General features: G+C 60.8%; 8 protein-coding genes across 8 annotated transcripts; 3 read left to right on the top strand and 5 right to left on the bottom strand.

The window, feature by feature from the left end:
• Nucleotides 1-62: 62 nt before the first annotated feature.
• Nucleotides 63-1,710, bottom strand: KVR01_007233 (uncharacterized protein; the record flags this gene model as incomplete). Its single annotated transcript, XM_044784985.1, has 2 exons — nt 63-641; nt 712-1,710. 2 exons carry the CDS (start codon nt 1,708-1,710, stop codon nt 63-65), a joined length of 1,578 nt encoding a protein of 525 aa, XP_044643486.1.
• A 611-nt stretch (nt 1,711-2,321) lies between these two features.
• Nucleotides 2,322-7,028, bottom strand: KVR01_007245 (uncharacterized protein). The gene is made up of 5 exons (XM_044781419.1): nt 6,575-7,028; nt 4,541-6,509; nt 4,360-4,478; nt 4,220-4,299; nt 2,322-4,165 (listed from the first exon to the last, which is right to left on the bottom strand). The coding sequence occupies exons 1-5, from the start codon at nt 6,640-6,642 to the stop codon at nt 3,498-3,500; spliced, it is 2,904 nt and encodes a 967-aa protein (XP_044643498.1). The 5' UTR covers nt 6,643-7,028; the 3' UTR covers nt 2,322-3,497.
• On the top strand, nt 2,422-3,357 carry KVR01_007647 (uncharacterized protein; the record flags this gene model as incomplete). Its single annotated transcript, XM_044785698.1, has 1 exon — nt 2,422-3,357. The coding sequence occupies one exon, from the start codon at nt 2,422-2,424 to the stop codon at nt 3,355-3,357; it is 936 nt and encodes a 311-aa protein (XP_044643900.1).
• A 4,450-nt stretch (nt 7,029-11,478) lies between the features above and the next one.
• KVR01_007627 (uncharacterized protein) lies at nt 11,479-13,790 on the bottom strand. Its single transcript, XM_044783937.1, has 2 exons — nt 13,127-13,790; nt 11,479-13,052 (listed from the first exon to the last, which is right to left on the bottom strand). Exons 1-2 carry the CDS (start codon nt 13,336-13,338, stop codon nt 11,561-11,563), a joined length of 1,704 nt encoding a protein of 567 aa, XP_044643880.1. The 5' UTR covers nt 13,339-13,790; the 3' UTR covers nt 11,479-11,560.
• Nucleotides 13,791-14,175: 385 nt separating this feature from the next.
• Nucleotides 14,176-14,946, top strand: KVR01_007294 (uncharacterized protein; the record flags this gene model as incomplete). The annotated part of the gene is made up of 4 exons (XM_044793027.1): nt 14,176-14,248; nt 14,313-14,349; nt 14,447-14,860; nt 14,937-14,946. 4 exons carry the CDS (start codon nt 14,176-14,178, stop codon nt 14,944-14,946), a joined length of 534 nt encoding a protein of 177 aa, XP_044643547.1.
• Nucleotides 14,947-15,272: 326 nt separating this feature from the next.
• On the bottom strand, nt 15,273-17,038 carry KVR01_007594 (dihydrolipoyl dehydrogenase; the record flags this gene model as incomplete). The annotated part of the gene is made up of 3 exons (XM_044783028.1): nt 15,273-15,890; nt 16,022-16,726; nt 16,847-17,038. 3 exons carry the CDS (start codon nt 17,036-17,038, stop codon nt 15,273-15,275), a joined length of 1,515 nt encoding a protein of 504 aa, XP_044643847.1.
• A 759-nt stretch (nt 17,039-17,797) lies between these two features.
• Nucleotides 17,798-20,377, bottom strand: KVR01_007422 (uncharacterized protein; the record flags this gene model as incomplete). The annotated part of the gene is made up of 1 exon (XM_044793965.1): nt 17,798-20,377. The coding sequence occupies one exon, from the start codon at nt 20,375-20,377 to the stop codon at nt 17,798-17,800; it is 2,580 nt and encodes an 859-aa protein (XP_044643675.1).
• Nucleotides 20,378-20,927: 550 nt separating this feature from the next.
• Nucleotides 20,928-21,440, top strand: KVR01_007368 (uncharacterized protein; the record flags this gene model as incomplete). The annotated part of the gene is made up of 3 exons (XM_044783914.1): nt 20,928-20,957; nt 21,014-21,092; nt 21,151-21,440. 3 exons carry the CDS (start codon nt 20,928-20,930, stop codon nt 21,438-21,440), a joined length of 399 nt encoding a protein of 132 aa, XP_044643621.1.
• Between the last annotated feature and the right edge of the window lie 6,504 nt (nt 21,441-27,944).

Below are 27,944 nucleotides of genomic sequence, written 5' to 3'. Positions count from 1 at the left end.
GAATAACGCCATGCATGTACAAAAAAGGTATTACCAAACCCACGACAAATCTAGATCTAGCTTCAGAAGCCAAAGGGTGACCCGCCGCCGCCGCCGCCGAACTTGAACTGGAACTGCTGGCCGCCATGGCCCTGCTGGAACATGAAAGGCTGGCCACCAAATGGGTTGCCCTGGAACGGGCTCTGCTGCTCCTGCGAGTTCGGGTCGTCGCCCCGGTCGAAGCGCGCCCGCAGCTCCGGGTCGCTGAGGACCTCGTACGCCTCGTTGATGGACGCCATCTTCTTCTCGGCAACCTCCTTGGTCAGGCCCTGCTGGGCGGCCTTGTCCGGGTGGTGGATCTTGGTGAGCTTCCTGTAGGCGGACTTGATCTGCTTCTCGTCCGCGTCGCGGGCCACCCCGAGGACCTTGTAGTAGTCCTTGGTCTTGCTGCGCTTCAGGTCGATCTGGGCCTCCCGCAGAATGGGGTTGACGACGTCCTGCTTGTCCGGGCGGACCTCCTTGGCCTTCTCCAGCAGCCTGACGGCGCCTTCGTAGTCCTCTGCCTCCCGCGCCTTCTTGCTCTCGTGGAGCAGGGCGTAGAACGAGTTCTCGTCCAGGGCTCGGGACTCGGCACAGAACTCATCTGCCTTCTTGCCGTTCATCTGCAGGACCAGTCAGCATCGTGGGCATCTACAGTTCCGGGGGAAAACCCTGGCGTCTCGTGGGACTCACCTCATAATAACCCTGACAAGCCATCTCGACCAGCTTCGCCACGAGGAGGCTTGGCGCGGCTGCTGGGATCACGCCTTGCTCTCGCAGCGCTGCCACCTGGTCCTTCACCTCCTGGATGAGGCCCGCGTCTTCGGCCGAAGGGATCAAGAGCTTGGTCCCCGTCATGGGCTGGTTCTTCCCAAAAGCCTTCTCGACCTTGGCCATCGTCTTCTCGATCGCCTTCTCCTCCTTGAGGAGCTTCTTGCAGACCTTGGAGTCGGGGTCCGAGTGCAGGCATTTCCTGATCTGCGCCATGCCCTGCTGAAGATCTGCGAGGGCAAAGTAGGTAATGGCCGAGATGGTGACGTAGGGTGAGGTGTCGCCGGGCTTCAGGTTGACGATGTGGTGCAGGTCGCCCATGCCCTCCTCGACCTCTCCCTTGGCGAAGCGGCAGGCGGAGCGCAGCTCTCTCAGGGAGACGGCGCGGCTCGCGACCATGATGGCGACACCAGCCTGGTTGATACACTCGTCCCAGTTCCCGGCCGCGTGGGCGGCCTCGGCGAGTTTGGCGGCGCCCTGTGCCTCGAGGAGCTCGTCCATCTCGGGCGAGCCCGGGCCCTTCTTGGCACGTGTGTACTGTTCCTGTGCGCCGTCCCAGTCGGCCGACTTGGCCCTGAGCTTGGCCAGCTGGGTGTGGGCGCCCTCGAAGCCGGGCCGGAGCTGGAGGCACTTCTGGAAGTCGTCGGCGGCCTGCGAGGTGCGGCCCAGGGAGAGCTGGGTGGTGGCGCGCTTGAAGTAGGTGAGGTAGTCGTTGGGGTCTCTGGCTACAGCGGCGTCGTAGTATACGAGGGCGTCGTTCGTCTCCCCCCTGGCGAGATGTTGCTGGGCGGAGCTGAGCAGGGCGGAGATGGGGGTGTCTGAAGGTATGTCCTTGACGGACAGGGCCGCCACCATGGTCATGGAGGGCGACAGCGACAGCAAGCTGGCGGCCAGGGCCAGCGTCGAGAGTCGGACGTGCATGGTCGCGGTGGATACGAGACAGGCAGACGGTCTCGATAGGCGATGGTTGGCAGCTGGCGCGGTGTCGGTCGTCTGCTTCAGGGGGTGAAGGGATCGCAGCGATTCGAAGTCGTTATAAAGCAGGCAGAGGCAGGCAGGCAGGCAGACAACACGATGAGGCAGAAAGGTGAACAAGGAGCGTGATGGGCCAGTCAGTCTCCGAGGCAACAACAAGGCGTGCGTGCCCAGTAACAATTTATTATCGTGATATAGAAAGAATTACAGGCGGAGGGGGGAACGGCAGGTCAAAACGGAAAGTTGGCCTTTCGGACCGCGTCGCTGCGGGATTGATCGAGGCCTCTGGAAATCATTAGACTATGCACCGGATCTAGATCCGAAAGAGGACACGGGCGTGAGCATTCCTGGATGGGGCACGTCAGGAACGTACCCACATGCAGGGAGACATGTGGCCTGTTCGGGACCACCTGCAGCCTGTGATAGGCTCGTGCTGGGTAGGTACGTACCTCAGGCTGGTCCGTCCAACGTGCCTACTGTACGTAGGTACCCAGGTACTCACCCAACGTGGGGTGGGTGCACTCACAGCTTCCATCCAAACTAACCACACTCACTTCCCTCCCTCTCTCTGCCTTGGGAGCCTGATGCGCTCGCATCTGCTTCTTACAAGCAAAACAATTCTCACCTCACCCAAAGGGCAGCTTCAGACAAGTAGCCATGGCCCAGCTCCCGCCAGACGCTGCCATATTCTCACCAACAGTCGCACGCATCGCCGCGTCAACGGCAAAGGACTGGAACTACGTCGACCGCTGGCTTGCTGCCAAGTACAACGGCCGCACTGTGCCCCAATTTGAACGCAATCCGGAGACACTCAAGGCCCTTCTCGCCCTGGCTACACTCAACGAGACGTCGGACGAGAACCGGCACCTGATCAGCCAGGTTGACGCCGCGGCACTCCGGGATATCCACGCAGCCAGGGGTGCAAAGCAAGAAGCGGCCGATGAGGGCGACCGGGCACCGGTAGACCTCGCCTCCTTCAGGAATGAATTCTACGGCGCCCTGGAAGACAACCTTAGCACCGAAGGAAAGACAGCCCTGGACGCAATGGCCTCTTCTGCTGGCCACCTAGGCATCGCGTACCCGGAGCCAGCATCGCTAGCGCGGGCCATGCTCGACCTCCAGATGAGGCTCTTTGACCTGGAACAAGCTGCTTCCCGCGTCGAGACCCTCCAGGGCATGGTCAAGGCCGAATCCGCCAGCCTGGACGAGCTGCTCGAGGACGTCCGCGGCGACGAGTACCGGGCCCCGGCCGACCTGGCACGGCACAACCTCGACCTACAGCGCAAGCTCAAGGCCATGTCCAAGAGGCTACCCGAAATGCAGAGCAAACTGGCATCTCTGGCACGCACGGTCGGCGTGCCCGAACCAACCATTCAGCAGGTCGGCGAGGAAGAGGCAAGGTACCTGGAGTCTCTCGACATCCGGCGCCGCCTAGACCAGCAGGTCGGCGAGTTTGAGGGCTTGCCGGCAGACGTGGATCGTGCTCGTCAGCAGCTTGACCGGCTTCGGGACGAGCTGCGCACTATCACGGGGCGGCGGGACGCCGTTTTCGAGGGGCTTGTGGAGAGGGAGACTCCGCGGAAGGCAAGGTGAATGGATAATGATGCGCTCAGGGTGTTGTCACCCGACTCTTTATGCAGTACAAGTCCCACGGCTACGGGCGAACCAGCCCACATACGTCATTCCAAGATCTGGCACGTCGGCTCGGCCATGACAACCAGTCAGTACACTAATTACTGGGGACCCCTCTTCCCCCTTCCCGACACCGAAGCCCCCAACCTCCCGAACTGCCTACCGAGGCCGGACTTGGGCTTAGCAGCCGGCGGCGTGGGTACAGGGCTGTCCTTCACGGGAACAGGCGGCCCAGCCGCTGCGCGGCCCACCACGGTCTTGGGAGGAGCCATCTCGGCCGCGTCCAGGATGCGCAGATCCCCTACACCCAAGGTCGGCTGGTCATCCCGGTCACCCCCAAGCCTCTGCGCCCGCCTCGCGCGCTCCTGCACGCTGCGGAACTTCTCGAGGAGCTCGGCCCAGCGGATGATGCCTTCTTCCCGGCCCTTGAGCCTGTTCGGCCTGTCGAACGACGCCGAACTTGGTGTCGCGGCGTTACTGAGAGGTGCAGCATGAGTATCAAATCCTGAACTGAAGTTCGAACGGGAGGAGGGGGTTTGAAGAGAATGAATCGCCTCCACCACAGACCCTTTTCGAGAGTGTGAGAGAGGCGCATTCGTTGGAACATACGGTCTTGGTGCGATGTGGAGGTATCCTATAGAGCTGACGCTGTTCAACCTATTCTTGAGCGCCGCGAAGGCCGATGATTGGGGCAAGAGCATCAGTAGTCCGTAGAGACATTTGTACAAGTGGGGGTATTTCTCCGGTTCCAGTAGCTGAAGTCGGAGGTCTGGGGCGGGTTAGCATTCCAGTCCGGGAGGCCATAGTGCCCATCCACACTTACACGTGAAGACGGGCGACTCGAGTAGCTGGACCAGCTTATCGATCTGGATGAGGATGTTGACCGTCATCTCCAGCTCGGCACTAATGAACGCGGGTTAGCAAAAGGTTCGAGGCAGATTCGATGGGTGAGGCTTAACCGACAAGATCTGAAGCAGGTTGTATGCCTGCTCGTAGGCTTGTGCTAACAAGCATAGAGAGAACGTCGCAACGGCGTTGTGACACCACGACCTGAAGAGAGCAACAAAGAACGTCTGCCCGTCCTGTTGAACACGGCAGTCAGTATCCTGCTTCTTGTACTGTGTAAGACGTGATAGCCGCCTACCCTGGATTCGAGGTTCCGCAGCCTCTTTCGCAGCTCGGAGAGCTCCGGGGCCGTGATGAGGTTGTTGTTGAGGTTCTGGACCATGATGCTGGCGAACTCGACGTCTTCTTCCTTCTCGATGCAATCGGCCAAGGTGCGGTAGATGCGCTCTGCACTCAGGCTGACGCAGAGCTGCCGGATGATGAGATTGCCCCTGGTCTCGAGCAGTCGCCGATCCGTGGAGAAGAGCTGGAGAAGGCTGACCATGAAGTTGGTGAAGTAGCTGTCCTCGCTGTTCCTAGATATCTGGGACAGGAGCTGCAGGTCCTTGGTCACCACTGCCTCGGCCGGGTCAGAAAGTGTCTTGAGCAGGGCCGGGAAGGTCCCATCGTTGAAGGCGAGCACCTTCCGCGGTGCTTTCCTGTGGAGCATGATCAGCCATGTCAGTGCCGCGACGCGAGTGGCCTCGTGGTCGTTCAGGAACAGCAGGGTCAGAGAATTGACGGCGGCTGCGTAGTCCAGGTCCGCCTGCGGGTGGTGCGACGGCGCGGGGGTTGGACCCCTTGGGGTCCCCTCGGCGGGCGACTGCGCCTTGTTCAGGTTGGGAGTCGGGCTCCGGGTATCGAGCTCCCGCGAGTTGGAGAGGGAGGCGCGGTTGCTAGACGCCCCATCCTGGTGCTCATTTGCAACCCCGGCTCGTGAGGGGTGGTTCGACAGATACAGCTCTGGCTCGTCCGAGAGAGAGACGACGTAGTTCATCAGCGCATTGTTGACCCTTGCGGCTGCCAGGCGGATCGACTCGACGCCGCTGGCCATGGCGGGCAGCAGATGGGCCAGGATCTTTGGCGTGAAAGGCAAGACCTCTTCGGGGCAGATGTCCAGGAATTCGACGATCCATTTCAAGGACTCGAGCAAGCCGTCCTCGTCCGTCGTGGCTGCCGACGCTGTGCGCTCACCTGGTCTGGGGGCTGCTGCCGTGTTGGACTGGTCGAGGAAGTTTGTCAATATCTCCAGGACAGCCTTGTAGTTGATCTGGACGTCCTGGCCCGGGACCCAGTCATCCTCACTGCTGGTCTCGTCCTCCTCGGCGGCCAGGGTGGAGGCGACCTCGTCGCCCTCCTCGAGGCCCGCCTGGACGCTGCCACTGTCAACCGACTCCTCACGCTTCCTCTTCCCGTCGCCCTTTGACTTCTTGCTGTCGGCGATGCCCTTCTTTATCCGGGCGATGCGCTTGATCTCGTTGAGGAACTTGTCTAGGCAGGCCTGGGTGGCCTGGTGTACGTCCCGGTTGGGGTCGCTCAGGAACTTGAGAAGGCTGCCGAGGAACTCGGGCAAGTACGTGACCAGCTCAAGGTCGGGTATGGAGTCGAGCAGGATGATCCAGCCAACGAGGAATGTGCGGGTGAAGGGGTTGATGGTGTAGCTACGATCCTTGAGCAGCGGGACGAACTGCCTCAAGGAGAAGGCGGTGGGCAGGTCGGGCGGGTCGTCGACAATGTCCTTATCGTTGCTGATCTCGTCGCCGCCGCCGGGGCCTTTTGTGTCTGGGAGCTCGAGGACGCTGACATAGGTGGCGGCGGACTCGGAGACGATGTCCTTGATGAGGCGGTCCAGCAGCTCGGCGCCGTTCTTGACGGACAGCTCCGAGTCGGCGCCCAGCTTGCACAGGGCGTCGAAGATGTGGTTGAAGTACTTGAGGATCTCGCCCTTGGCGACCTTGGCGATGTTGTACATGGCCTCGCAGGCGTAATACCTAACGCGCGCGTCCTGGTCGGTGAAGCAGGCCAGCACGGGCGGGACAATGACCTCGAGGTAGCGTGGCAGCTCGGGGCCAAGGGCGATGGCGGCGGCTGCCAGGCCGATCAGGCCGCCGTTACGGGCATGAGGCTGGTGGACCGCGTAGGCATACTCGTTGCACAGCTGGTCAAGAACAGCCGTGACCCTGGAGTAGTCCTTGGCGGCGACCAACTCACGGATGACGCGTTCGAGCCTGTGAGGGGGGTCAGCAGCCGACAGTTGACCGGGGGGGACGGCGGGGACGGCGGTGCCACAGACTCGAGGGCGCCAACCTTGCGCTTGTCGTAGAGCTTGTCGTTCAGAGCGCGCTGGACGTTGGGATCCATGGCGACTGCAAGGAGCGGCACACCACGTCAGGCAGGGTCAGGCCGCGTCGGAGACCAAGGCTTGGCCAGCAGCACTGTGAGCAGCTGCCTTCCGGACCATATGAGCCGTCTGGGACAGGGCGATGGCGACGGGCGGTGGGCGGTGGGCGGTGGGCGCTGGATGCTGGATGCTGGATGTCGGCCCCTCACCGAGTCGACCAGCCACAGGCGCGAGTCGGGACAAGATGTACACGGGCACGAGGGCACGAGGGCACGAGGCACAAGGCACAAGGCACGCTGTAGGCAAGCGGGCCTTGTACGAGCCGAGTGAGGCGAAGCAACTGGGGGCTGTTCTGTTCTCAGCGATGCTAGTTCATTACAGTATATCTGCTTGTGCTGTTGACGACGTTGGAGAAGGCTGGGGTTGTCGTCGGGCGGTGCAGGGTTGCGCAGGGTTGTGCATGCTGTGCCCGCTTATCTGGGCCTGGGCTTACCAGATAAGAAATGACGTCGCCGTACACATGTATCTGGGTACTCCGTACCTCCGTACCTGACCCCCACCCACCTGGCTGTCGCCGACAGTCCAACCAAGTCCCGTCCCAAGCGGACCCCTCACCAACGTCGTCGACAGCCGCAACGGCGACGGCCCCCATCATTCCATGAAATGCAACATCTGCCACGGTACTCATCCTTGAATCGTCCAAGACGAGCGTTCTGGGCCAGGTCTTGAGTGTGCTGACCATGGAATAGACCTCAAGTTGTGTTGTCGTGCCGCGGCGCTGTCAGAGACTCGAAGGATGCCACGTCGTTGACACGGCCACCTTAGTCGGCTCACCATCTCATCATCTCGTGCCTCAACTCTCCTCCGGGGCTCGGCGGCTGCCCTGGCTGCCAGGCCGTGTGCACAATTTCGCGACCCGGCCCCCTTTCCCCTGGCTTTGACGCGATGATACGTCAGCCGGTGGCCCAGAACCTTAAATCCGGTCCCTGTACGAGGGCAAGAGGGTCACTCAGTCAGTCAGTCAGTCAGTCAGTCAATCAGTCAGAACCACAGGTCATCCCGTTCCAGCACATCACGCCAGCGTCGTCTCCACCGCGCTCCTGCAACACGCGTCGTCCGCGTTGTGCACGCCGTCCCGCCCTCCCACCTACCTAGGCCACGCACTTGTGGGATCGGCCCTCTGCGCTCCGAGCCGACCTCGGGTCTTGGTCGCAGCCACGCCTTGGCTCTCGCTCCGGCTGCCACCTCCCCCCTTCCCCAGACAATAGGAAGTGGTGCCGGCAGACAGAAGCACATGCCCACCCCTCGCAAACTAAAGCCAGACAGACCCCCATTGGAAATCCCCTCCATTTCCCTCTACTTCCCTCCCAGGCAAGGGGCCCATGGGCTGGACGGGCCCCGACAATCACCCGACCCTGACCGCGTGAAGCGAAGGCCGATTCGGATGCGATCCGGTGTCGCCCTCGGTTTCAGCCAGAGGCGCAGGCACTTCACTGTGTCACCTCGACATCTCCCGTCGCCAACAGCCCCTCCCCCCTCCCCCCTCCCCCCCGGCAGCTCTAGAGACATGCAGGTGCTTGCATTTTATTTGCCTTATTTGCTAATGAGATTGCGGGATTCATAATGGTACCCTCTCCTGCGAGAGAGACGCGTCCCCGGTTGATAGACCCGGTGACCCAGCCGTTGTCTCTGGGTGCTAAGGTTCCCAATGGCTTCTCGACAGCACGTCCGAGCGTGATATCGGAGGGCCACCGCGGAAGCGTACACCCTTCTCATCAGCGAAGCGCTGTTCAGCACGGAGCGGACGGACGCCCCGGCACCCTCGGTCTGCGCTGGCCATCTCTCTGAACTCCAAACTCCACTCGCTGCCCGGTAGCGCCCAACCGGATGCTTGCGACCTGACCACGTCCAACCCGCTCTCCAAACCTTACTCCCCACGCCGGCAACCTTGCAAAAGATTCACACTCCAGGGACCAACATGTGAACCCGGTCTTCCCGTCGCACCTTGTCCCCAGAAGATCAATGTCCGAGCACGTCGGCCCTTGTTCCGAACTGCAACCTACTAAGCGCCCGTTCACTTCTTACTCCCTCCCCCGCCCTGCCCTCCACTGCCGCTTCCGCCCTGCCCTCCGCCCTGTCCGTTCTGCCCCGAGCTGTCCTTGTTTGATCTTGCAGCCATCGCGGCTCGCCTCGCAAAGTCGTCCTGCGATGCTGTGGTTAGCGCGGCCAGACATTCGAGGCGGTTGCCAGCGGGGCCATCGGGGCCATCCAACCTTTTCTCCCCGCGCCTTGCGTATCCGCGCAGCAGCAGCTTCGTCCATCTTGCCTCTCCCCATTGTGCCTCCTGGGCTTTGCTTCCGACGTGACCGGGCAGAATGTGAATTTCAAGAGTGTTGAGGGCTGACCACCTCTGGGCGGGACCCCGGATGCACAGTAGCACCCGAGGGCAAGACCAGATAGAAAAGGGGGACGCGGAAAAGAGGCAGGCAGCAAGCCGAGATGAGGGTCTTGTGTCCTTTCGCGTTTCGGTGCTGGGCTTGTGGGCCTCGTCGCGAGATTCATAGGCTTGTTTCGGCTGTTGACAGATGTGGGCTGAGGTGTGCCAGGTGCCGCTCACGAGCGTCCTCCAGCCTTGATATATACGGTGTGCCTCAGCCCAGCGAGGCCAGCAACGGTGGCCATGTCGAGAAAACTCGGTGTGAACGTCCCCTGGGCATCGTTGCTTTGTTGGTCCGAGCAGAGGCAGAGTTGTGAGCTGGAGCGAGGATCAAGCTCCATAGCGGACAACCCATGCCTTGTCACCGAGAGTGCACACATTGTCACGGCCAGGGAGGCTACAACCCGGTCCACCCTCTTTTTTTTCTTCTTTTTTTTTTAACCCTTTGTCAGTTCGTACACGTCGAATATGCTTCCGGCTGCCACGGGCTCGACCATCCGCCAGGCGGGATTGTGCAGGACTACACAGGAGGGAAATGTTCCGACGGGCCTCGTGGCTGCCGCACCAGAATGCAGCAAATTAACAAGTCCCTGGGCGAGGAACGCGCAGCATGCATGGTTCCCTCCTCACGAACCAGGGAGAAAGGGGTGGGGGCCTGATAAACCGGGACCCCGGCCTGTCATTTTCTGCGTGTCCCACGCCTCGATGGTAGGCTCGGTGCTTGAACCCTGCTGTGCCATGTGCGCAAATCTGCGGCGGCGGGATGCGGATGCGCAGCGGAGAGACGAGAACAAAAAAGCTATTCGATAGTTATGCGTGAGTCGCAGCGCACGTTTCGCAGCGGTGCTGAAGCCTCATTGCGACATCGAGGGTCTTCAGCGCGTCCTGGGTCCTGGAGCCGGGGCCGCGCACTGGCCGTTCACCGCTTCGGTGTCTCGAGGGGCTCGCCATACCAATACGTAGAGTAGAGCCTGGACGGCAAGGTTCAGGAACTCAGGATCATCATTCCGGGGAAGCGAGAAAGTCGCACGACAAAGACGCGCAGAGTCTCACGTCGCCAGATGACCCCCCTCCTGCCCTTGTATGGCATCTTGATGCGCGTGCGCCCTCCCATCTCACCGAAGCATATCCCTCTGCTTCTTCTGCTCCTGCTCTTCTCTCGGGGGGAGGGAAAAGCAGAACTAATCTACTCAAGATTTGCAGCAGCCACCCTGCTTCCACTTCCCTCATGCGCTCCCCTCCCCCCTCCGTGTTCGATGTCGCGTTCTCATTCAAACCAAAACGGGGGTTTATTAGTGCAGGCAAGCGACATGGCATTTCCGATAACATAAATATAGCACGGGCAGGCCGTCGTCTAGCGAGCCGAACCCCGTACCCCCCCCCTCGTGTCGGTTTCTTTCTCTTGGCATCGACTTCGAATCAAACAAGAAAAGAAACAAAGTGTGGCTGACGTCCAGCTGCCTCGGTCAGCCCCCAGGCTCTCTGGTTCTCCGGCAAACCCCGGCCTTGCCACACGGTGATCGCTTTTATTCATTTGTTTCAAGTCTAAAGTTCCGCCACGGGGCTGCAGCAAGATCGGCCGGGAGTTTGTCTCCACTCCCACAGTACACGCAATCAAGTGCGGTGGGCAGGGGGCAGGGGAAGTAACGGAAAACAAGCTCGAGGATATCCTCGCGTCACATGACGTCCGCTGGGGCCCTGGGCGTGCCTGACATCCGGGCGTTGCGACCCATCATCCCTTCGCCGGGCAAATGGCGTGCATCCGCCCACTGCAACCCTTGTCCCTCGTGCATCCGAGAGCCACATGGCACGAGTGTCATTGCTGGCAGGGCTGGCAGGGCGCCAGGGCAGAGAGGGCTAAGAGGGAAGGGAGGGCAGAGAGGGTCGGCTGGCCGAGGCGTACATAGCATACAGTAATAAGCGAGCTGGTCAAGCCCACCTTTTCTGGGCCCGTCTGAGGCTCGCCTATCTGGCAGTCTGGCAAGCACGGCGTCTTGCACATCTCGCTGCCACAGTGCCACGCGACCTATCATTTCCGCCAAGTCGTGTCCACAAGCGCGCACGTTTGATCTGCCGGCACATAATGATCATCGCTAACTTGCTGCTCGCGGGAGGGGTCACTGAGACAGGGAAGAACTCAAAGGAGATTTGGATTTTGGGAGGCCTGCAGGAACTGCAAGTCACCAGGCGACTGACTGCCCCTTTGAGTCGGACAAGGCGCACCAGGCCCTGCCTCGAGCATAACGGCGGGACTTTCTGGCTGACTCTCCACGCCCATTTACTGTCATGTTCTGTCGTGGGCCTCGGAGACGAGGCGCAAGCCGAATGAGGTCTACACATGTGAAATCTAGCACCAGCACGCATGCACTCATCTCTATATTGTACAACGCAGTGCCGCCCCGCGCCCCCCCCCCCACCCCCGAGTCCCACTACAAATGGCACGACGTGATGAGCTCACCGGACCAGGGTGAGATCATCTCGATACGGTCTGATGTACCACATCAGTGGTGGTGCAGGGGGTCGCCGCTCTCGGCCAGGACCTGCTGGCACTTGGCCAAGATGGCGGCCTGCCTGCTCACGTCGGCCAGGCGGCCAATGACCTTCTTGTTGCCGCCGACGAAGCCGTACAGGGCGTACGGGATCCCCACGTCCTCGCAGAAGCCCTGCACCAGCCTCTGCGTCCTGCGCAGGTTGTGCCTCGGGATGCGCGGGTAGAGGTGGTGGATGGCCTGGAACTGGAGCCCGCCGTGGAAGAAGTCGAGCCAGAGGGGGCAGTCCACGTCCATGGTGGTGCGCAGCATCTTCTGCGGGAACGACTCGGCCGGGCCCAGCTCCGCGGTGCTCATGGCGAAGTGGGACAGGGTGATCTGCACGTGCAGAGGCATGGTCACCATGTGGCTGACCATGACGAAGGCGAGGCGGGCCCAGCCCGAGTCGATGGACCTGTAGAGCACGATGTAGCCAAACCAGTACCAGAAGAAGGCCTGGCCGGCCAGCTCGAGCCAGCGGTGCCACCAGGCCGGGCCCCTGCGCGGGGCCTGCGCGCCGAGGAGGTACTCCCACGACAGGCGGTAGAGGTTGAAGCGGCCAAAGAGCAGGATCGGGTAGTACGAGTAGTGCTGGAACCTGAGCAAGACCTTGGCAAAGGCATCATAGGTCATGACGCGCTCGTAGTAGGTGGAGCGCAGGCTCTGCAGGAAGCGGTGGGAGATGGCAAAGAAGGGCATGTGCTCGATGTCCGGGTCGTGCTCTGGGGAGTTGGTCACGATGTGGTGCACGTTGTGGTTCCTCTTCCACCAGCCCAGGGACAGGCCGCCGGCGAAATCGGCTATGATGATGCCGATGACGGTGTCGACGTGGAAGTTGTGGGTGATGCCCATGTGGCCGGCATCGTGGGCAGAGAAGACCAGCTGGTGCCAGAAGACGCCCAGCCACCACGCGCTCGTGACCCACCACCTGCAGCGCAGGAAGAAGACGAACAGGCCGAAGAACAGGGCGTAGCGGGAGCACTCGATAGCATAGGCCCAGTAGTTGCACTGGTAGAGCCCCTCGGCCTTGATCCTCTCGTTCAGCCGGCGGTACTTGTCGACGATGTTGTCCTGGGTGGCCGGGTCCAGGGCCGGGTATATGTCAAGGTCCTGCTTGATCTCCTGCATGGTCCTGCGGTCCAGGAGGCTCATACCGTCGGCGTCGTCGTCGTCGGCGGAGGTGACCGAGGTCGAGGACGAGGGCCGCATGGACGACGGGGGGGAGACAGCACCGGTCTTGCGGCTGCGCAGGACCCGGCCGTTGCTGTCGTGTGTATCAAACACGGGCGAGGCGGATCGTGAGCTTGCATGACTAGAGGCTGGGGAGTCCTTCGAGCGACCGCTGACATGTGCCTTGGGCGTGAAGATGCCGCCCTGAATAGGGGGCACCATGTTGTCCCATCTGTGTTCGATGCGGCCGATCCTGTACTTGCCCATCATGGCCCGCGCCTCGGGGGAGTGTAGGCTGCCGAGAGAAGGTGTCAGTCAGTCAGTGCAAGCGGCAGGCGGCAGGCGGGGTGGGGAAGGGGGTGGACGGACGCGTTGACCTCGTCGGTGGCGTCTCTCCCGACCATGTGCTGGATGGCTTTGTCGCCGCCAGGGTGGTACTTGATCCAGGCGTCGACCTTCAGGACATGTTGGTCCATGATGATGATGGTCCTGCCGTCTGCGATGAGCTGCTCGACCTCGCCTGTTGTCATGACGGGGTACTGCCGGGCCCGGTCCGGTGCCCGACCCTTTGTCGTGTCCATGGCTGGCGTCGCGTCGATGTTGGGCTGGGCTGGCTCTCGGCGTGTGTCGATTGTCAATTGGGCTGGCCTCGAGGGGGGATACAAAAATGAAAGAGCACAGGAGCGGAGGGGAGGCAAAATTTGCACCCCGGCGGTGACAGGGAGGGCAAAATGACCAGACCGACAGCTCAACAACCGATGGTGATCGTACGACCGGGACCGTTGCTTGTCTCTACTCGGGCAAGCACTCGTCGACCTGCACTGCTTGGACGACTACCACGCCAGATGGCTGATCTGCGCCCTGTGTCGCTGGGGCTGCGGAGGTTATTTCTGGGGTGCAGAGCGGCGGGTGGTGTGTTGTTGCTGCATCTATCTGCATCTGCATCTGCATCTGCAAGTGCTGCCGAGGCGGACAGACGGACCCTCGGATTATCCTAGCGTGTTACTTGCCGAACCCCGGGCCCCGGTCTACCGGCCCCACCCCCGAGTCCGTCCCGACCTAGAGGGCCGGAGGCTGACGGCCACCAAGCACGTCGTGCACGTCGCCCCACGAATGTGCAAGTCGACCATCATGGATCTTGTCACCGTCCAGACATTCTTCTCAGCCACCGCCTTTTCGTCCCTGTGTGTTTGCCCAGCCGGCAGGTTCTCGAGCGGGATGCAAAGCGCGCCCGAGTAGCCACAGCAAGCAGGCAGGCAGGCCCTGGTAGCAAACATTCATGGCTTCGTGTATAACATATCATGCTCTATTCTCGTTCAAGGACCGTCTCCCATGTGCTTATTGCCACAAACTCGTGCCCCCCCCCCTCTGAGCTTGCGGGCTCTCGAGTTCCTGGAGACTCAAGTCATCAACCAACCATGCCTCGCTATTACGGCGGTGCTTTCTGGCCCTACGCCTTCGCCCATCAGCCCGGCGGTTGGGCTGAGCAAAGTGAGGCCTTCTCTGCGCCGACCTGGCCACTGAGCCTCGCCACCATGCTAACATGTTCACGCAGCATTTGGTATGGGTTACGGGAACCGGAACTGGAGGCAGTATGTTGTCCTCTGTCTCGTCTCTCTTGGGGCCCAGAGAAATCAATCACCTCTTGATGCGATGTCTGACCGTGCCGGGCCGCCCTCGTGACAGGAGTAACGATATCTTCTCCCCACAATGCAGCGGCGCCGACCACCACAGCAGCAACATCAGCCTGGACAGCCTCTCCGGCCTCGTCGCCCGCCTGATCCTGCAGAACCACCTCACCCGCCTCGGCGATGCGGGCTGTCAGGGTGGTGCCGTCTGGGGCTGCAGCCACCCTTCGCCGTCAACAGCGGCACACTGCCGCGGCGCCGCCCCGCCACACAGTTGCCAGGCCCCTTGCGTACACACCTGTCCCGGCGCCACACAGCCCTACATGGGTACCAACAACGTCTTCGTCATCCCCGCCAACCTCGTCAACCAGCAGCCACAGGTGGGCGGGCCCCCCTCGGCTGGCGTCGGGGGCCCGAACAACGTCAACATGTTCCTCAGCGGCCTCGGACCTGGTCTTGGTGGCATCAACACCGGGTGCGGCGGTGGCCTGAATCTCCCACATGGCCTGAACCCCCACCCAGCAGCCGGCGCCGCGGGCCTCGGGGCTCAGTTCAATCTGAGCAGGTTCAGCTGTCCATCCTGCTGCGGCCACTGGTGAATGTCAAGTTCCGCCGAGACAGGTGCCGGGGGTCAGTGCTGTCGCACACACGCACGCGCGCACATCACACAAGTTTGGACATCAATCGAACATTGAGACCTTTTACTGATTCTTGTTCTCTCTCTCTCTCGTCATCACCTCTCCCCCTCCCTCTCTGATTCATTCCTTGCCTGCTCTATCATTACTCCTTCACACCACCAGCCCCTAGACTTTCTCGTCCTGGCAGTGATGCGGGGGGGTTCATGTACAATACCGGACAGACACCTAGTATACATCCTCCCTCTCCACCTAGAAGTGAATAGCCTTGCCGTGTGTCGCCATAGCAGCCTCCTTGAACGCCTCGGCGAGCGTCGGGTGGGCGTGACACGTCCTCGCAATGTCCTCAGATGAAGCGCCGTACTCGAGGGCCAGCGTGCCCTCCGCGATCATCTCGCCGGCGTTGGGGCCGACAATGTGCACACCAAGAAGCCTGTCGGTCTCGGGGTCCGCGAGCATCTTGACCATGCCGTCCGTGTCGAGGTTCGTCTTGGCGCGGGAGTTGGCGCTGAAGGGGAAGGTCCCGACGCGGTAGGGGGTGCCGGCCGCCTTGAGGTCCTGCTCGCTCTGGCCCACCCATGCGACCTCGGGGTACGTGTACATGACCGACGGGATGCACCCGTAGTTGACGTGGCCGTAGCCCTTCTTGATGTACTCGACGACAGCAACAGCCTCCTCCTCGGCCTTGTGGGCCAGCATGGGTCCGAAGGTGACATCTCCGACGCAGCGGATGTGTGGCAGCTTGGTCCGGTACTCCTGGTCGATGATGACCCGTCCGCGCTCGTCGAGCTCCAGGCCAATGTTCTCCAGGCCAAGTCCGGCGGTGTACGGCCGGCGGCCAATGGCGACGAGGACGACGTCGGCATCGAGCTGTATTGTGGCGCGGGCGCTTTGGTCAGTAAACGTACGCCTTCAAACAAGCCAGTGCGAACAAGTCTCCCAGGAGCCCCAGGGGGTTCCCCCCAAAAGGGGGAAGTGGGTAGAGGGAGGGGGCCACCTACAGACTCGGCCTTGCCGCCTTTGGCGGCGTCAACATTCAGCTTGATGGTCTCGCCCGACTTGTCGCCGTCGACGACCTTGGTGGAGAGCTTGAAGTCAATGCCCTGCTTCTTGAGGATCTTCTGGGTCTGCTTGGCGATCTCGGAGTCCATGCCGGGGCCACCGATCTGGTTGAGGAACTCGACGACGGTGACCTTGGAGCCCAGGCGGGACCAGACCGAGGCCATCTCCAGGCCGATGATGCCACCACCAATGACGATGAGCTTCTCGGGGACCTTCTCCAGGGCGATGGCGCCGGTGCTGCTGACGACGCGCTTCTCGTCGATCTCCAGGCCGGGGAAAGGGGTGGCCTCGGAGCCGGTGGCGATCAGGATGTTCTTGCCGACGACGCTGGTCTCGCCGCCGTCGTTGAGCTGGACCTTGATCTCGTGCTCGTTGACGAAGGAGCCGGAGCCCTTGAGGTACTCGACCCCGTTCTTCTTGAAGAGGAACTCGACGCCCTTTGTGAGGCCGGCGACGGAGGTGTCCTTGGCCTTCATCAGCTGGGCCAGGTTCAGCTTGACGTCGTTGACCTCGATGCCCCTGTTCTTGGTGTCGTGGAGGATCTGGTGGTAGAGATGCGAGTTGTTGAGGAGGGACTTTGACGGGATGCAGCCAACATTCAGACATGTGCCGCCGAGGGTGCCGCGCTTCTCGATACAGGCGACCTGGTCAGGGGTGGAGGCTTGGTCAGCGTCTGGCGGCGTCGTGCGAGGGGGGCAAGACGGCGACGTCAGGGTAGGGGGAGGTCTGGGGAGGTCTGGGAGGGGGTGGTTTGAGCAACGTACCTTGAGGCCCTCCTGGCCAGCCTTGATTGCGGCGACGTAGCCAGCAACACCACCGCCGATGATGACGAGATCCTTCTCCTCAGCCTCGGTAGCGTAGGAGCGTCGCCATCTGGGGACCGCGACGGTGGGCAGGGAGGACCTGGTGAAGGCAGAGCGAACCGCAGTCCGCGGTATTAACCGGCTTGCGAGCATGTTGAGGATGCTGTGGTGACGAGCTGTGTGGCTCTGGGGCGTGCGTGTGTGAGAGTGAGAGAGTGGGGGAGTGGGTGAGATGGAGTGAGAGATATGTTTTTGAGGGCGTCGCCCGGGGTAATCAGCAGGTCGGGCAGGCTGGAGGACCGCTGGACTGGACTGGACTGGACTGGACTGGCACGCTCGAGTGTCGTCGGTTGTGGCTGGCTGCCTGTCGGGAGCAAAGGAGTGAGGCGGGAAGAATTGATCGCGCTACGGTGCACGCAGGCGGGACTCGGGACTGGAGAATGGAGAATGGAGCTTGTGGACTCTTGTGTCTGAGGAGTGGATTCGGGGCTCCGGGCTTGCAGCTTGGGGGCCTGCACGTCAACCTCCTGGGCACCTGGGATAGCAGATACACGGGCTACTGTTGGCTTGTTTGTGCTACCTCTATTATATGCCAGGTAGCTGCAAGCTGTGTTTTGTATGAGCTTTTTTTGGAGGTTCGGTTCAACGGTTGAGGCCTGGGTGCTGACACTGGCCCTGCCAATTGGGCTTGGGCCTGCGTGGGCCTGGGCTGGGCCGGGTCGGCTTAAAACCCTTGCCTGGCCGCCCCAAAAACCCGTTCTTTTCCGGCCGGGTGTGGTATGCCAGGTCCCAAAGTCCCGGGACCACCCAGCTTGGCTGCTTGGGCGTTGTTGCTACTTGACAACTACTCATCCCGTGTTCTTTATTAATCGATCTGCCGTCGTAGGGTATGCTCCCAAGACACCCGCCCGCCTAGGGTGAGCCGCTCTCCACAGCTGTTTGCTCTTCGTTGGCAAGCGCTGCGACGGCCTTGTCACATCCCCGCTTGACCACTTTCTTCTCCTTCTTGTTCGTCAACAGCTTCGTCTTCCGCACCCGGGTCCTCAGGAACCATTCCAGCCCCTTGGAGAGCGTCCTGTCAGGCACCGCCGCGAATATCGCCGTGGGCTCGGTACCCAGCACCTTGAGCTCCTGGAACAGCGTGATGAGCATCACCTCGACAAAATCCCTCGTCTTGGGTTTCAGGTGCAGCAGGTTGAGGCACTTGAGCACGGCCAGCCCGTGGGTCCCATGGGCCACCATGAACCCGAACATCTTGCCCAGGCAGAAGATCCGCCGCAGCCCCGTCCCCTCGCCCTCGCCCTCGTCCTCTTCGTCATCCATCTTCACCTCGTCCACCTCGCCGAACAGCAACTCGCCCAGCCGTCGGAACAGGTTCCAGAGGCCATCCTGGAACGCGAACCTGATCCTCTTGTCCTCACACAGCCTGCGCGCCACCCAGCTGTAGTACGGGTTGTACGATTCCTCTATCCCCGCGCAATGCATCGCCACATATGCCACATCCCTCCTCTGCCCGCTCTGTGTGAGCCGCAGCTCCTTCACGCGCCTGTACGCGTCCTCGTAGTCGACTGCTCCCACGATGGCTATGAATATCGCCCGTCGCACGTCCGTGTTCATGTTCTGCTCCCTCGCAAGCGCCGCCAGGTCCGGCACCTCGTCCTCGTCGAGTATGCTAGTTGCGCCGCCCTTCTCCGTCTTCTTGTCCTTTTCTCTAGAGCTGCCTTCATCTCCATCCTCCGCGGCTGGCTCCTTCTCGGCCAGCCTCTCTTGCGGGCCGTCCCGGCCTGCCCAGCTCGCGCCGACGAGCCACCATTTGCCTCGGGTGTCCGATTCCTCCATGTCCTTGAGACCGATGCGCAGGGGCTCCGTGGCCTTGAGCTTTCTTGTGCTCAGCGAGCCGAGGATCTTCTTCATGCGCGTCGTGTGGTCTTGGATCACCGCCGACCCGCTCGCCCCGGTCTTGACCCTGTTGTTTTTCAGGTCATTGATGCTCTCGATCATGAACTTGGTCCGCACGGAGAGGTTGGCCTCCCCGACCTTGTTGACAGCCTGTCGTACCAGGGCGACGATATCTTTGAGGGCCAGCGGGTCATCCCGCCGCAGGTTCTGCCCTGCCATGCGGACTATCCTCAACAGAAGCTCTGCGTTCAGTTCGGACAGGTGCTCCAACAGAAGCCGGACGTAGTCAAAGATCAGGTTGCACCGGATGAGCTGGAAGTTGTATGTTTGTGCCAGAAACGTGATCAGGTTGGAGGTATGTTTTGAGACCTCTCTCGACGCACTGTTCGAGACCTCGGCATAGTACGTGCGGAATCTATCGACTGTTTGTTGGATGAGCTGGGCTCCAACATCCGGGCCGATGACCTTGTAGACCGCGGTTGCGAAACCGCCATACAGGATCAGCAGGGTGTCTGACAAGCTGGTAGGCTCGCAGATCTGGACCAGGATGAGGTCCGCCAGTACGGTCGTGACATGCTGCCGTGGGTTTTCCCGGTACAGCCTTTCAATATCGCCCAGTATCGCAATCAAGTTGGAATCCGTGAGCCGGTTGATGAATCCCTGTGCCTGCCTCCTGATGCGCGACACCAGCTCTGCGTCCGAGCCGCTCTCCTGACGTCGCGCCGGCGGAACGTACTTCTGAGCGGCCGCGGTTGCTGGTATTGGAGCCACGTAGGGATTCTCGCGCTGCCGCACCGGCGCCTCCTCCATCTCGCGCTCCGAACCGAGGGGGTCCTCGTCATCATCGAAGTCAGCCTCATCGTCAAGGTCGCTTCCAAGATCAAGGTCGTCCAGGGACTCGTCCTCGTCGCTCTCCTCGCCTCTTCCCTTCGAAGCTTGTTGGGCGGCCTTCCTCCTCTTCTGTGCCAGCCATTCATCCGCCTCCGCCTTTCTCTTCCTCTTTGCAAGCAGGGCCTCATCGTCCTCGTGCTCAGCCAGCTCTCCGAGGACCTCGTCGAGGCCGTCTTCCTGGAACGATTTTGGCAGGGTCTTCCGTGACTTGATTCCCAGTTTCTTCTCGAGAAATGCAATCTCCGCGTCATCCTCGGCCAGCTTGTTGTCAATAGCTGGGCCTTTTGCATCGCGCTTGGCCAGCTTGGACTCGGTCGCCCCTGAATGCGTCGACATGCTCAAATCCTCCTCACCCGAAGACTCACCCGGCGACTCATCAGGCCATTCGTCCGCCGATTCCCCAGAAAAGCCGCCAAACTCATCGTCGTCTGTTGTGGGCTGTGTGCGCTTGGTGGGCTTGGAAACTTTCCCCGCGGCTGACTGCTCGCGGGAAAGAGTCTCATTTGAAGTGCGTCGCCGTGGAGCGATGGTGTCTCGCCGTCGCTTCTGGGACCTGTCTTCCTTCCGCCTGTCCTTTCGTGTCTGGGCCTGAGATGGCCTGCGCGAGGCCGATGAGGTTGGCGCGCTGCTGCCCAACTCTTTTAGTAGGCCTGCGGGAAGGGACGGCCGGAGAAGTTCGCGCCTTTTCTTCGAGGGAGGCATGGCGTCAGTGTTTTGCCTGGTTCCAGCCCTCTCAGACTTTGGTATGTACTGTATCCGGCGAGTTTGTCATGAGTATGGAGGGGCATTTTCAGATAGCACTGCTGTATGTGGTAGTCGCCGTCTGAAAATTTAAGTGGGTCCTACCCGCAGCGGGTCCAGCACGGGTCTAGCGCAAGTGCTTTGGAGGCAAGCATGTATAGCTAGCTACACCCACTCGGGTATGTGAGAAGTGCACTGTCTCAAGTACTCACTACCGCACGGCGCAGGCTAGAACCAGCCAGCCCAAGTGTCGAGGGGTACACGCTAGCATTTGCCTGCACCGGCCCCACTACCGACTTCACCAGACTGCCTGCCTCAGACCTCACTCATCCACCTGCTCATCCATCATCAGCCACAGCTCCCTCAACGTGACCAGGGGCCCCGACGATATAAGGCTGGCCAAGCACCCACAAGCCAGGCCTCCGTGCGCAGTCTCTCCCTCGGGCTATTCTGCTGGTCTGCGGGAACAAGCCGGGTCCGCCTTCCATCGCGAGCTTAACCCGTCTTCATCATGCCCAACACACACATCTCTCACGACGAGGTATGCCACCTTTAGGACGGGAGTATCCACCCACGCCATTCTGACATTTAATATAGTTCTTCAACAAGCTCGGGGATCTTTTCACATCTCGTAAAGGCAAAGACCATGGCTCGGTTTTCCTAACCCAGAAGCGAAGTACGACTCATCCCAACCCGCTGGAGGGCCCCTCCGTGCTGATTCCTTACTGCATTAGTTCCCGATTCCAGTGCCCCTGAGCCGACGGCCAAGGACGCCTTGGCAGATATCAAGGACTCGGAAGGCGGTGCTTCTTACCCCGTCCTTGTTCGCGCCACCAATGGCAAGTCCGGTGACGACAGGAAGGCAGGGCAGAGGGTAAAGCTAGCCACCGTGGTGCAGTCGGATGACCTGGACGCCTTCTACGCTCGTTATGCCGAAATCTGCAAGGCTGGCATGCTTGCCCTCAAGCCAAGGGTTCGGACAAAGCGCAAGACCAAGTCTAAGAAGAAGAAGACCGCGGCTTAGTGATTTGGAAGGCCGCCAGGCTCCGAGCTGTTTACATGGTGGGGCGGGGATCACAGATGGCCGCCCACGCCCAAGACGCAGGGCCTGGATAGACATGACGGACCTGTCGGGGGGAAAGGGGGGTGTTCTCTCTCATGGCTTCAACGAGATCACCTCGCTGTACCCTTGTAGACTTCCGGTCCAGGGCGTCGACCTAGTTGTCACTCGGCGAGCATCAGATGGAGAAGGTGCGACGACGACGACGACGGCACGGCGCGACGGGGACTAGTGACACCTGGGCAGACCGAGACACAGTTTTCTCACCCAATAAAATCTATCCTTAAATTGTAGCCTGCTCCAGCTCCACAATCATTCCCTATTCGTCTCCATCTTCTAGGCTCTCTATCACCTCTCTTAGTCTTCTACAATCTTCACACTCCCCTTTCTCGGGCCTTCTTGCAATACCAACATACATGACCAGATTGTCCGGGCATCTGACATCCTCGTCCGGTTCTTCGCAGCTTGCAAGCTTCCTGTGTGCCTCCCACCGCCTGCCGCAGCTGGTGCATTTCAAGTAGTGTATCTCGCACATTCCTCACGTTCTGTTTGAATCCAGCTGTCTTGATGTCGTAATATCCGTTGTCTCGAGGCATCCAAGTATAAGACGTGACGACCGCCGTCCCCCTTTTCAGTCGTTGACCCTTACCTGGTGATACTTCGCCCAGGTATCTTGTCGTGTGCTTTGTGCGATTTCTCTCTCGGCAGCACACGAGCATTCGTAACCGGCTGGATGTAAGCCCCAGGTATGGGGTATGCCTTTCTTCGCTCCCCCTGGCTTCTGGGACTATCCGGCGACGACAAATGTCTTGCAGGATTTAAAGTGACAGATCGGGCCCAACCAACGTACCGAGCTTGGGGTTTTAGCCAAGATATATTCTGTCGGCACGCTACAAGTACCTCTCTTGGGTCATGCCACCCTTCGGCAAAAGAGTCAGACACTCGTCAGGGCGGGAACAGCAAACTCCATGTTTGTTTGTGCAGAGACATGGTTCGTTTCAGGCCGCAATGGCCGGCGGCGGTCGAGCAAGCATCCAGCTCATCGCAGCCGGAATACATATCAGCAGGTGGGTATCATGCGGAAATCCTGGCAGGAGGTATCTCGGTAAGGCGCGTTGACAGGTTCTGGCACAGGGGCTGCAGAACCCGCGGGTCTCCTTAGGGGCAATGCACGCTGCAAGCACATGCAGAGCAATGGGATATTGGCCGTGCGGTGGCAATTATCCATGATATTAAATTCTTGACAACGCGGCAGCTGGTAGTTGATGATTTTGCTGCCCGTCACTCCCGGTCCAACGCGCCGACCACCAGGGGTGCGCCGGGGAGACAAGTCGAGCCATCCGTCACATCTCACAACTCACTGTCTCCTACTAAGCCTGCATGCGGAACCGCCAAGCCACCGGCCTGGGTATCTGCGCGATGCGTCGTCCTTTGGGAACGAGGATACGGCACCAAATAATCCTACAGCCCTGGTTCTCGTTCCCGATGAGAACCTCCGGAGCAAGCCCCTTGCGAGCAATCATACGCGATCATATCACCGTGTCGACCCGTGCACACCACAACGCCATTGCCCGATGCCAGCCCCAGTAACGCCTCCGATGAGAATCAGATGCTATTCGACAATCTAACTTAGAGCGTTCCGATCCTCCATCAAGTCCATAAAATCGACGCGTGTCGGGCTCTCGCCTCACGGTCGCTCCGAGCAAATCCACTTCAGACCAAGTCACATTCACTCCTTTTTCTTTGTCTCTCCTTTTGTGTGCGTGCGTGCTTTCGGGCCGGTGCGGAACACCTTGTCGACAGTTTGAATGAGCTCTCGCGGTAGACGACCGTGACCTGAGCGCGCGGAAGAGTCGGGTGGATAACTGAAAAAAAACAAAAACGTAAAGAGAGGAAATGCCAAAAGACGAATTAAAACACGTGGATAACGAGCGGGCCGGAAGATGTGGGTAGAACCCTTCATTTTGTGAGAACACACACTGCTTTGAGCAGGTTTCGAGTACTCGTATCGTTGGGTATGGCGACTACATGATGTCGCTCTGGGTCATGCCACCATGGTCGGTGTCCATGGCGTCGCCACCGCCTGGCTGGAGGTACTTGACATAGCTAAGCCCGAGCTGGCGACCACCGTATTGATAACCTTGGAACTTGGATATGGCAGTGTCCGCTGTCTCGGCAGCATCGAATCGAACGACACCAGTGCCGCGGGAGCGACCGCTTGGCTCATATTGGATCTCGGCCTGCTCAACCTTGCCGATGGTTCCGAACAACTCGACCAGGTCCTCGTTACTAGTTGACCAAGGTAGCTGCAAAAAAAGAAAAAGTGTCAGCGGATTATTACTTGCGCGGGACAGCAGTGGAGCAAAGGGTCCGTCCATGCTTGATGACTAAACTCACGTTCCGGACATAGATGATCTCGCTCCTCTCGGTGCCGGCTGTGGCGAAATCGGTAAAGGGGTTGGGCGGGACAGAGGCTGCGGCGGCGTTGTTGTCGAAGCCACCTCCCGCAGCGAAGCCACCCCCACGCCCACCGTAGCCTCCGCCGAAGCCGCCACGGCCTCCGCCAAAACCGCCGCGACCGTAGCCTCCGCCGAAGCCGCCGCGGCCGCCGAATCCTCCTCGGCCGCCGAAGCCCATGCCGGAATTGGCAAAGCGATCAGGACGGACCTCGAGGATGCGGCCCTGCCAGTCGTAGCCGTTGAATTGCTGGATGGCGTTTCGAGCATCGTCTGGGGTTTCGAACACTACAATGCCGGATCCCTTGGGTCGTCCATCAGGTCCCAAGTGGACGTCGGCGCGGATAACACCGCCAGTGCGAGCTATGGCTCTGAGTCAGTGTCTCGTCGCTCAGCAGCAGGAAGGGCATGGCACTGCGTTGAGTGTATCCGAATCGTACCTGCTTGTCTGAACAGATCCTTCAGGTCCTGCCAACCGACAGTGTAAGGAAGCTGGCACGCGGTCAGTTGTAGTTCTACGCTGGGGATCAGGGCCATGTCGGAAAGCCACAAACATTGGATATGTAGAGCTGGCGGTCGTTGCCGCCGCCCATGCCGCCGCCATATCCACCGTGGCCACCTTGGAAGCCCATGGGGCCACCGTGCCCGAATCCGCCACGGCCGACCCCGGCGCCTCCAGCGGCACCAGAATTGAATCGAGGCTCAGCCTCCCGGTCCTGTTCTGATCTCAGCGTTTCTTGTCCTGGGGCGGTCAGGCACGCGCAGGTGGGCTCAATCTCACCTCCCTGACGTAGACCAGGCGGCCCATGAGATTTTGGTTGCTGAGAGTTTGGACGGCATTCTGAGCTTGGTCCCTCGTAGCATATTCCACAATTCTAGGCGAGTGTCAGCCTGGGCCGGGCCTGGTGGGAGAGTGACGGTGCGACTTACCCGCATCCCTACAAGCACCATCGGACAACGTCCCAACCCGTCAATCCAACAGTTCCATCAAGAGTGCCATGAGAGGGGAGACCGCAAGGGAAATAAAATGAAACCAGCCAGAAGCTACTTGTAGAAGCCCACCTTCGACATTCCATTGGGAAGTTGCAAGACATCGGCATAGAGAACCTCTCCGGCTACAAGCACAACGACCCCGTTAGTGCCAGATTCCCGCGATCTTGTCTCTACCTAGCCCAGGAAGACCCACCCTGCCTCATGAAATCTTTGAGATGATGCCATTTGACATCGTAAGACAAGTTGCCGACATAGACACGGCGGTCCTGCTGCGAGTTCTCCCGGACGGTACTCATCATTTGCTCTCTTGCCTGCTGGCGATCCTCGTAGGACTGGTGTGGCTGCCTGTAGCCCTGGCCCGATCCTCCCGCAGGTGCGCCTTGGCCGGTCATGGGACTTCGCGAGCGTCGTTGTCTAGGGCTGCGAGAACCGCTTCGTGGTGAGAGGGAACGGTGACCGCGGTTTGCAGAGCGGACCGGACTCCGTGATCGACGACGAGATCGGGATCTCTCGCGCTGCATGTGTTGTCAGTCGCCTGTGCACGTGGCTGGCTGGAAAGGTCACCAAGATGCGAGGGAAATAATTGTTGTTGTTGTTGGCGGCGCGGCGGACAAGGCCATCAGGAGCTCCAGCTGGGCAGCCCGGTTGACAGCGACAGCTGGAGCTCAGCTCAAAAACGCACTCGGCCGGTGGCTCGGTGGCATGGGTTGGCCCACAGTTTTAGCGGCGGGTCAAGAACCCTGATGGGTTGGCCCAGCCGCCGAGCTCTAACTCGTCCCGTCCAGCTCAATCCAGGGGGGGGCATTGCCGTAAAGCCGGGTGCAGATGGAAAGTGGAGTGAGACGGGCAGGAGACAGGAGAACTGCAGAGGGCAGCAAGAAGAGGACAGGGAGGGAGGGAGGGCGTAATACTCACGGGACGGTAGGTGTCGCCAGAATCCGCTAGATGAAATATCCAAGGTTAGATCAGATCCAAGTGCCTGGGAGCAGTCGGAAGATGGCGGGGCCAAAGAGGAACAAGAATGAGGACGAGTGGACTGGAGGGAGGCGGGAGGGGCGCGGTGGGTAGATGTAGGGCCAGATTTGTAGGCTGTGGCAAGCGAGAGGGAGTGGCAGCACTGCAGCAGGAGGTGTTGGGGGCCAGCGCGGCGGCGGCGAGGACGGGCGTGGGGATCACAGCCGATAGTGGAAAGGCACGGCATGAGCGTGCATCAAGAGGGTGTGGGTGAGCTCATGGAAGCAGGTAGGGCAGGGCAGGGCAAGCACACCTGCGCCCGCCACGGATGGGACCGCAGCAAATGGTAACGTCTGGCGGCAGAAGCGAGGTGGAAATGGAATGGTGAGAGGTCAGGGTAGAGGTACCTCTGCGTGCTGGGAGGGACAGTAGCCTCGGCGGCAGGGTGAGGGAGGGCGAGGGAGGACGGGGTACATGGCCCAGAGCGGCGGCGGCAGCAGCAGCAGCAGCAGCAGCAGCGGCGGCGGCGGCGGCGGCGGCATGCGAGGCCAAAGCAGGCAACGTGCAAAGGGCAGTAAGGGTGCATGTGAGGGATTGCAGGGCGGAGGGCGAGGGCCAGTTAGGGCGTGAGGGTCAGGGAACAGAGAGTTGTGGAATGCCCGACGCGGCAGCTGCAGGCGCTGGATGGGAGCCGCAGAGCGCCGTGTGGCCGATGGGAACCACGGAGGATGGTAGATGCAATTGCATGTCTCACTCCGGGCCTCAGAGAAGACCAGAAGGGGAGCGCAGTGAAAAGCCACAGCAGGTCACAGCTCCTTTGGGGGGTGGGAGGGCGAGGGAGCGGCGCCGGGCTGGGCTGGGCTGGGCTGGGCTGGGGGTCTGTGTTTCTTGATCGATGATGGGTAATCACGAGAGCCACTCACCCATTGTCGATTGTCGGGTAGATCGCGGTCTACTTGAAGGAGAGGAAGGGGGTGGGGGGGTTGGACTGGTTGTGATCCGACGTCGTGTTCAGTTGCAGGATTGCCCGTGAGGTCGGGTACGACGACGGCGTGGAGGCAGGCTATTCTACAGCCCAGGTGCGGAGGTGGGTTGGTTCTGGCAGTCGCAGGCGGAAAGGGCGAGCTGGACAAGCAGGGCAGGCGCGTAATGCTACAAGAAGCTGGCTGGCAAGGTAAGCAGGTGCTCGAGGGCGGAGCAGGGGACACGCGCAAGCGAGGATGCATACTTACTCAGACAAGGTCGGGAGCTGAGGGTCTGGTGTGATGGACTGGACAGCGGAAGAGCACACCCACCTGTGGCCGAGGCGGGAGAGGAATGCAATGCAGGGAGCTGCTGCTGCTGGAGCTGGAGCTGGAGCTGCTGTTGCTGCCGGATCTCGCTGCCCCTGGTCGTCGGTCTCTGGCCGTGTGCGCGTCTCCTTCCAATCCTGCTGCAGTCGAGGTGTCAGCTAACGAGGCAGGCTTGGCCGGTCTACCAAGGTAGGTAGGTGTGCAGGCAGGCAGGCTGGCTGGCAGGCAGGCTGGCTGGCAGGCTGGCTGTACGTACCTAGACTGCTGGGCCGGGTGGCAGGAGAAGGTGGTGAGACGGGGAACAGGAGGAAGGGGTCCCAGTAGTAATGGTGGACGGTGGGACCGTGAGACTGTGTGTGTGTGTGTGTGTACCTCAGAAGGAGCTCTACTGCGAGGAGAGGCAGATGGGGCGGGTGGCGCGGCGCAGGGCAGGGCAGGGCAGGGCAGGGCAGGGCAGGGCAGGGCAGGGCAGGCAAGGCAGGCAGGGCAGAAAAGTCGTCGGTCCGTCTGTCTGGCTGTGTGGCCTGGGAGTAAGTCCAGCTGCTGCTAGGTCTGGGTCTGCCGGGAGCTGGGCTGGGTATCTGGATCTCCAGGGACGCTCCAACCTGCCGGGACTCTAGTGACGGCGACCAGGCTAACCGGCGCTTCCTCGTGGCGGCACGAGCCTTGCGCGGGCTTGGGCTTCGGATTGGGGATGGTTTGGGGTTGGGTTGGGATTCGGATGGGTGGGTTGTGTCGTGTCGCGTTGGTGCCAATAGGCCTCGGGCGGGAGA

This window comes from Diaporthe batatas (assembly GCF_019321695.1).
Source record: "Diaporthe batatas strain CRI 302-4 chromosome Unknown Contig00008, whole genome shotgun sequence".
Taxonomy (NCBI): domain Eukaryota; kingdom Fungi; phylum Ascomycota; class Sordariomycetes; order Diaporthales; family Diaporthaceae; genus Diaporthe; species Diaporthe batatas.
This window is presented reverse-complemented; position numbering and strand designations above follow the sequence as displayed.

Coding starts and splice junctions, on each gene's coding strand:
- KVR01_007245 (XM_044781419.1), bottom strand. CDS start 6,642: ATGGATCCCAACGTCCAGCGCGCTCTGAACGACAAGCTCTACGACAAG. Junction 6,510..6,574: donor CGCAAGGTTGGCGCCCTCGA/GTCTGTGGCACC, acceptor CCCCCCTCACAG/GCTCGAACGCGTCATCCGTG. Junction 4,479..4,540: donor TGCGGAACCTCGAATCCAGG/GTAGGCGGCTAT, acceptor CGTGTTCAACAG/GACGGGCAGACGTTCTTTGT.
- KVR01_007627 (XM_044783937.1), bottom strand. CDS start 13,338: ATGGACACGACAAAGGGTCGGGCACCGGACCGGGCCCGGCAGTACCCC. Junction 13,053..13,126: donor GCCACCGACGAGGTCAACGC/GTCCGTCCACCC, acceptor TTCTCTCGGCAG/CCTACACTCCCCCGAGGCGC.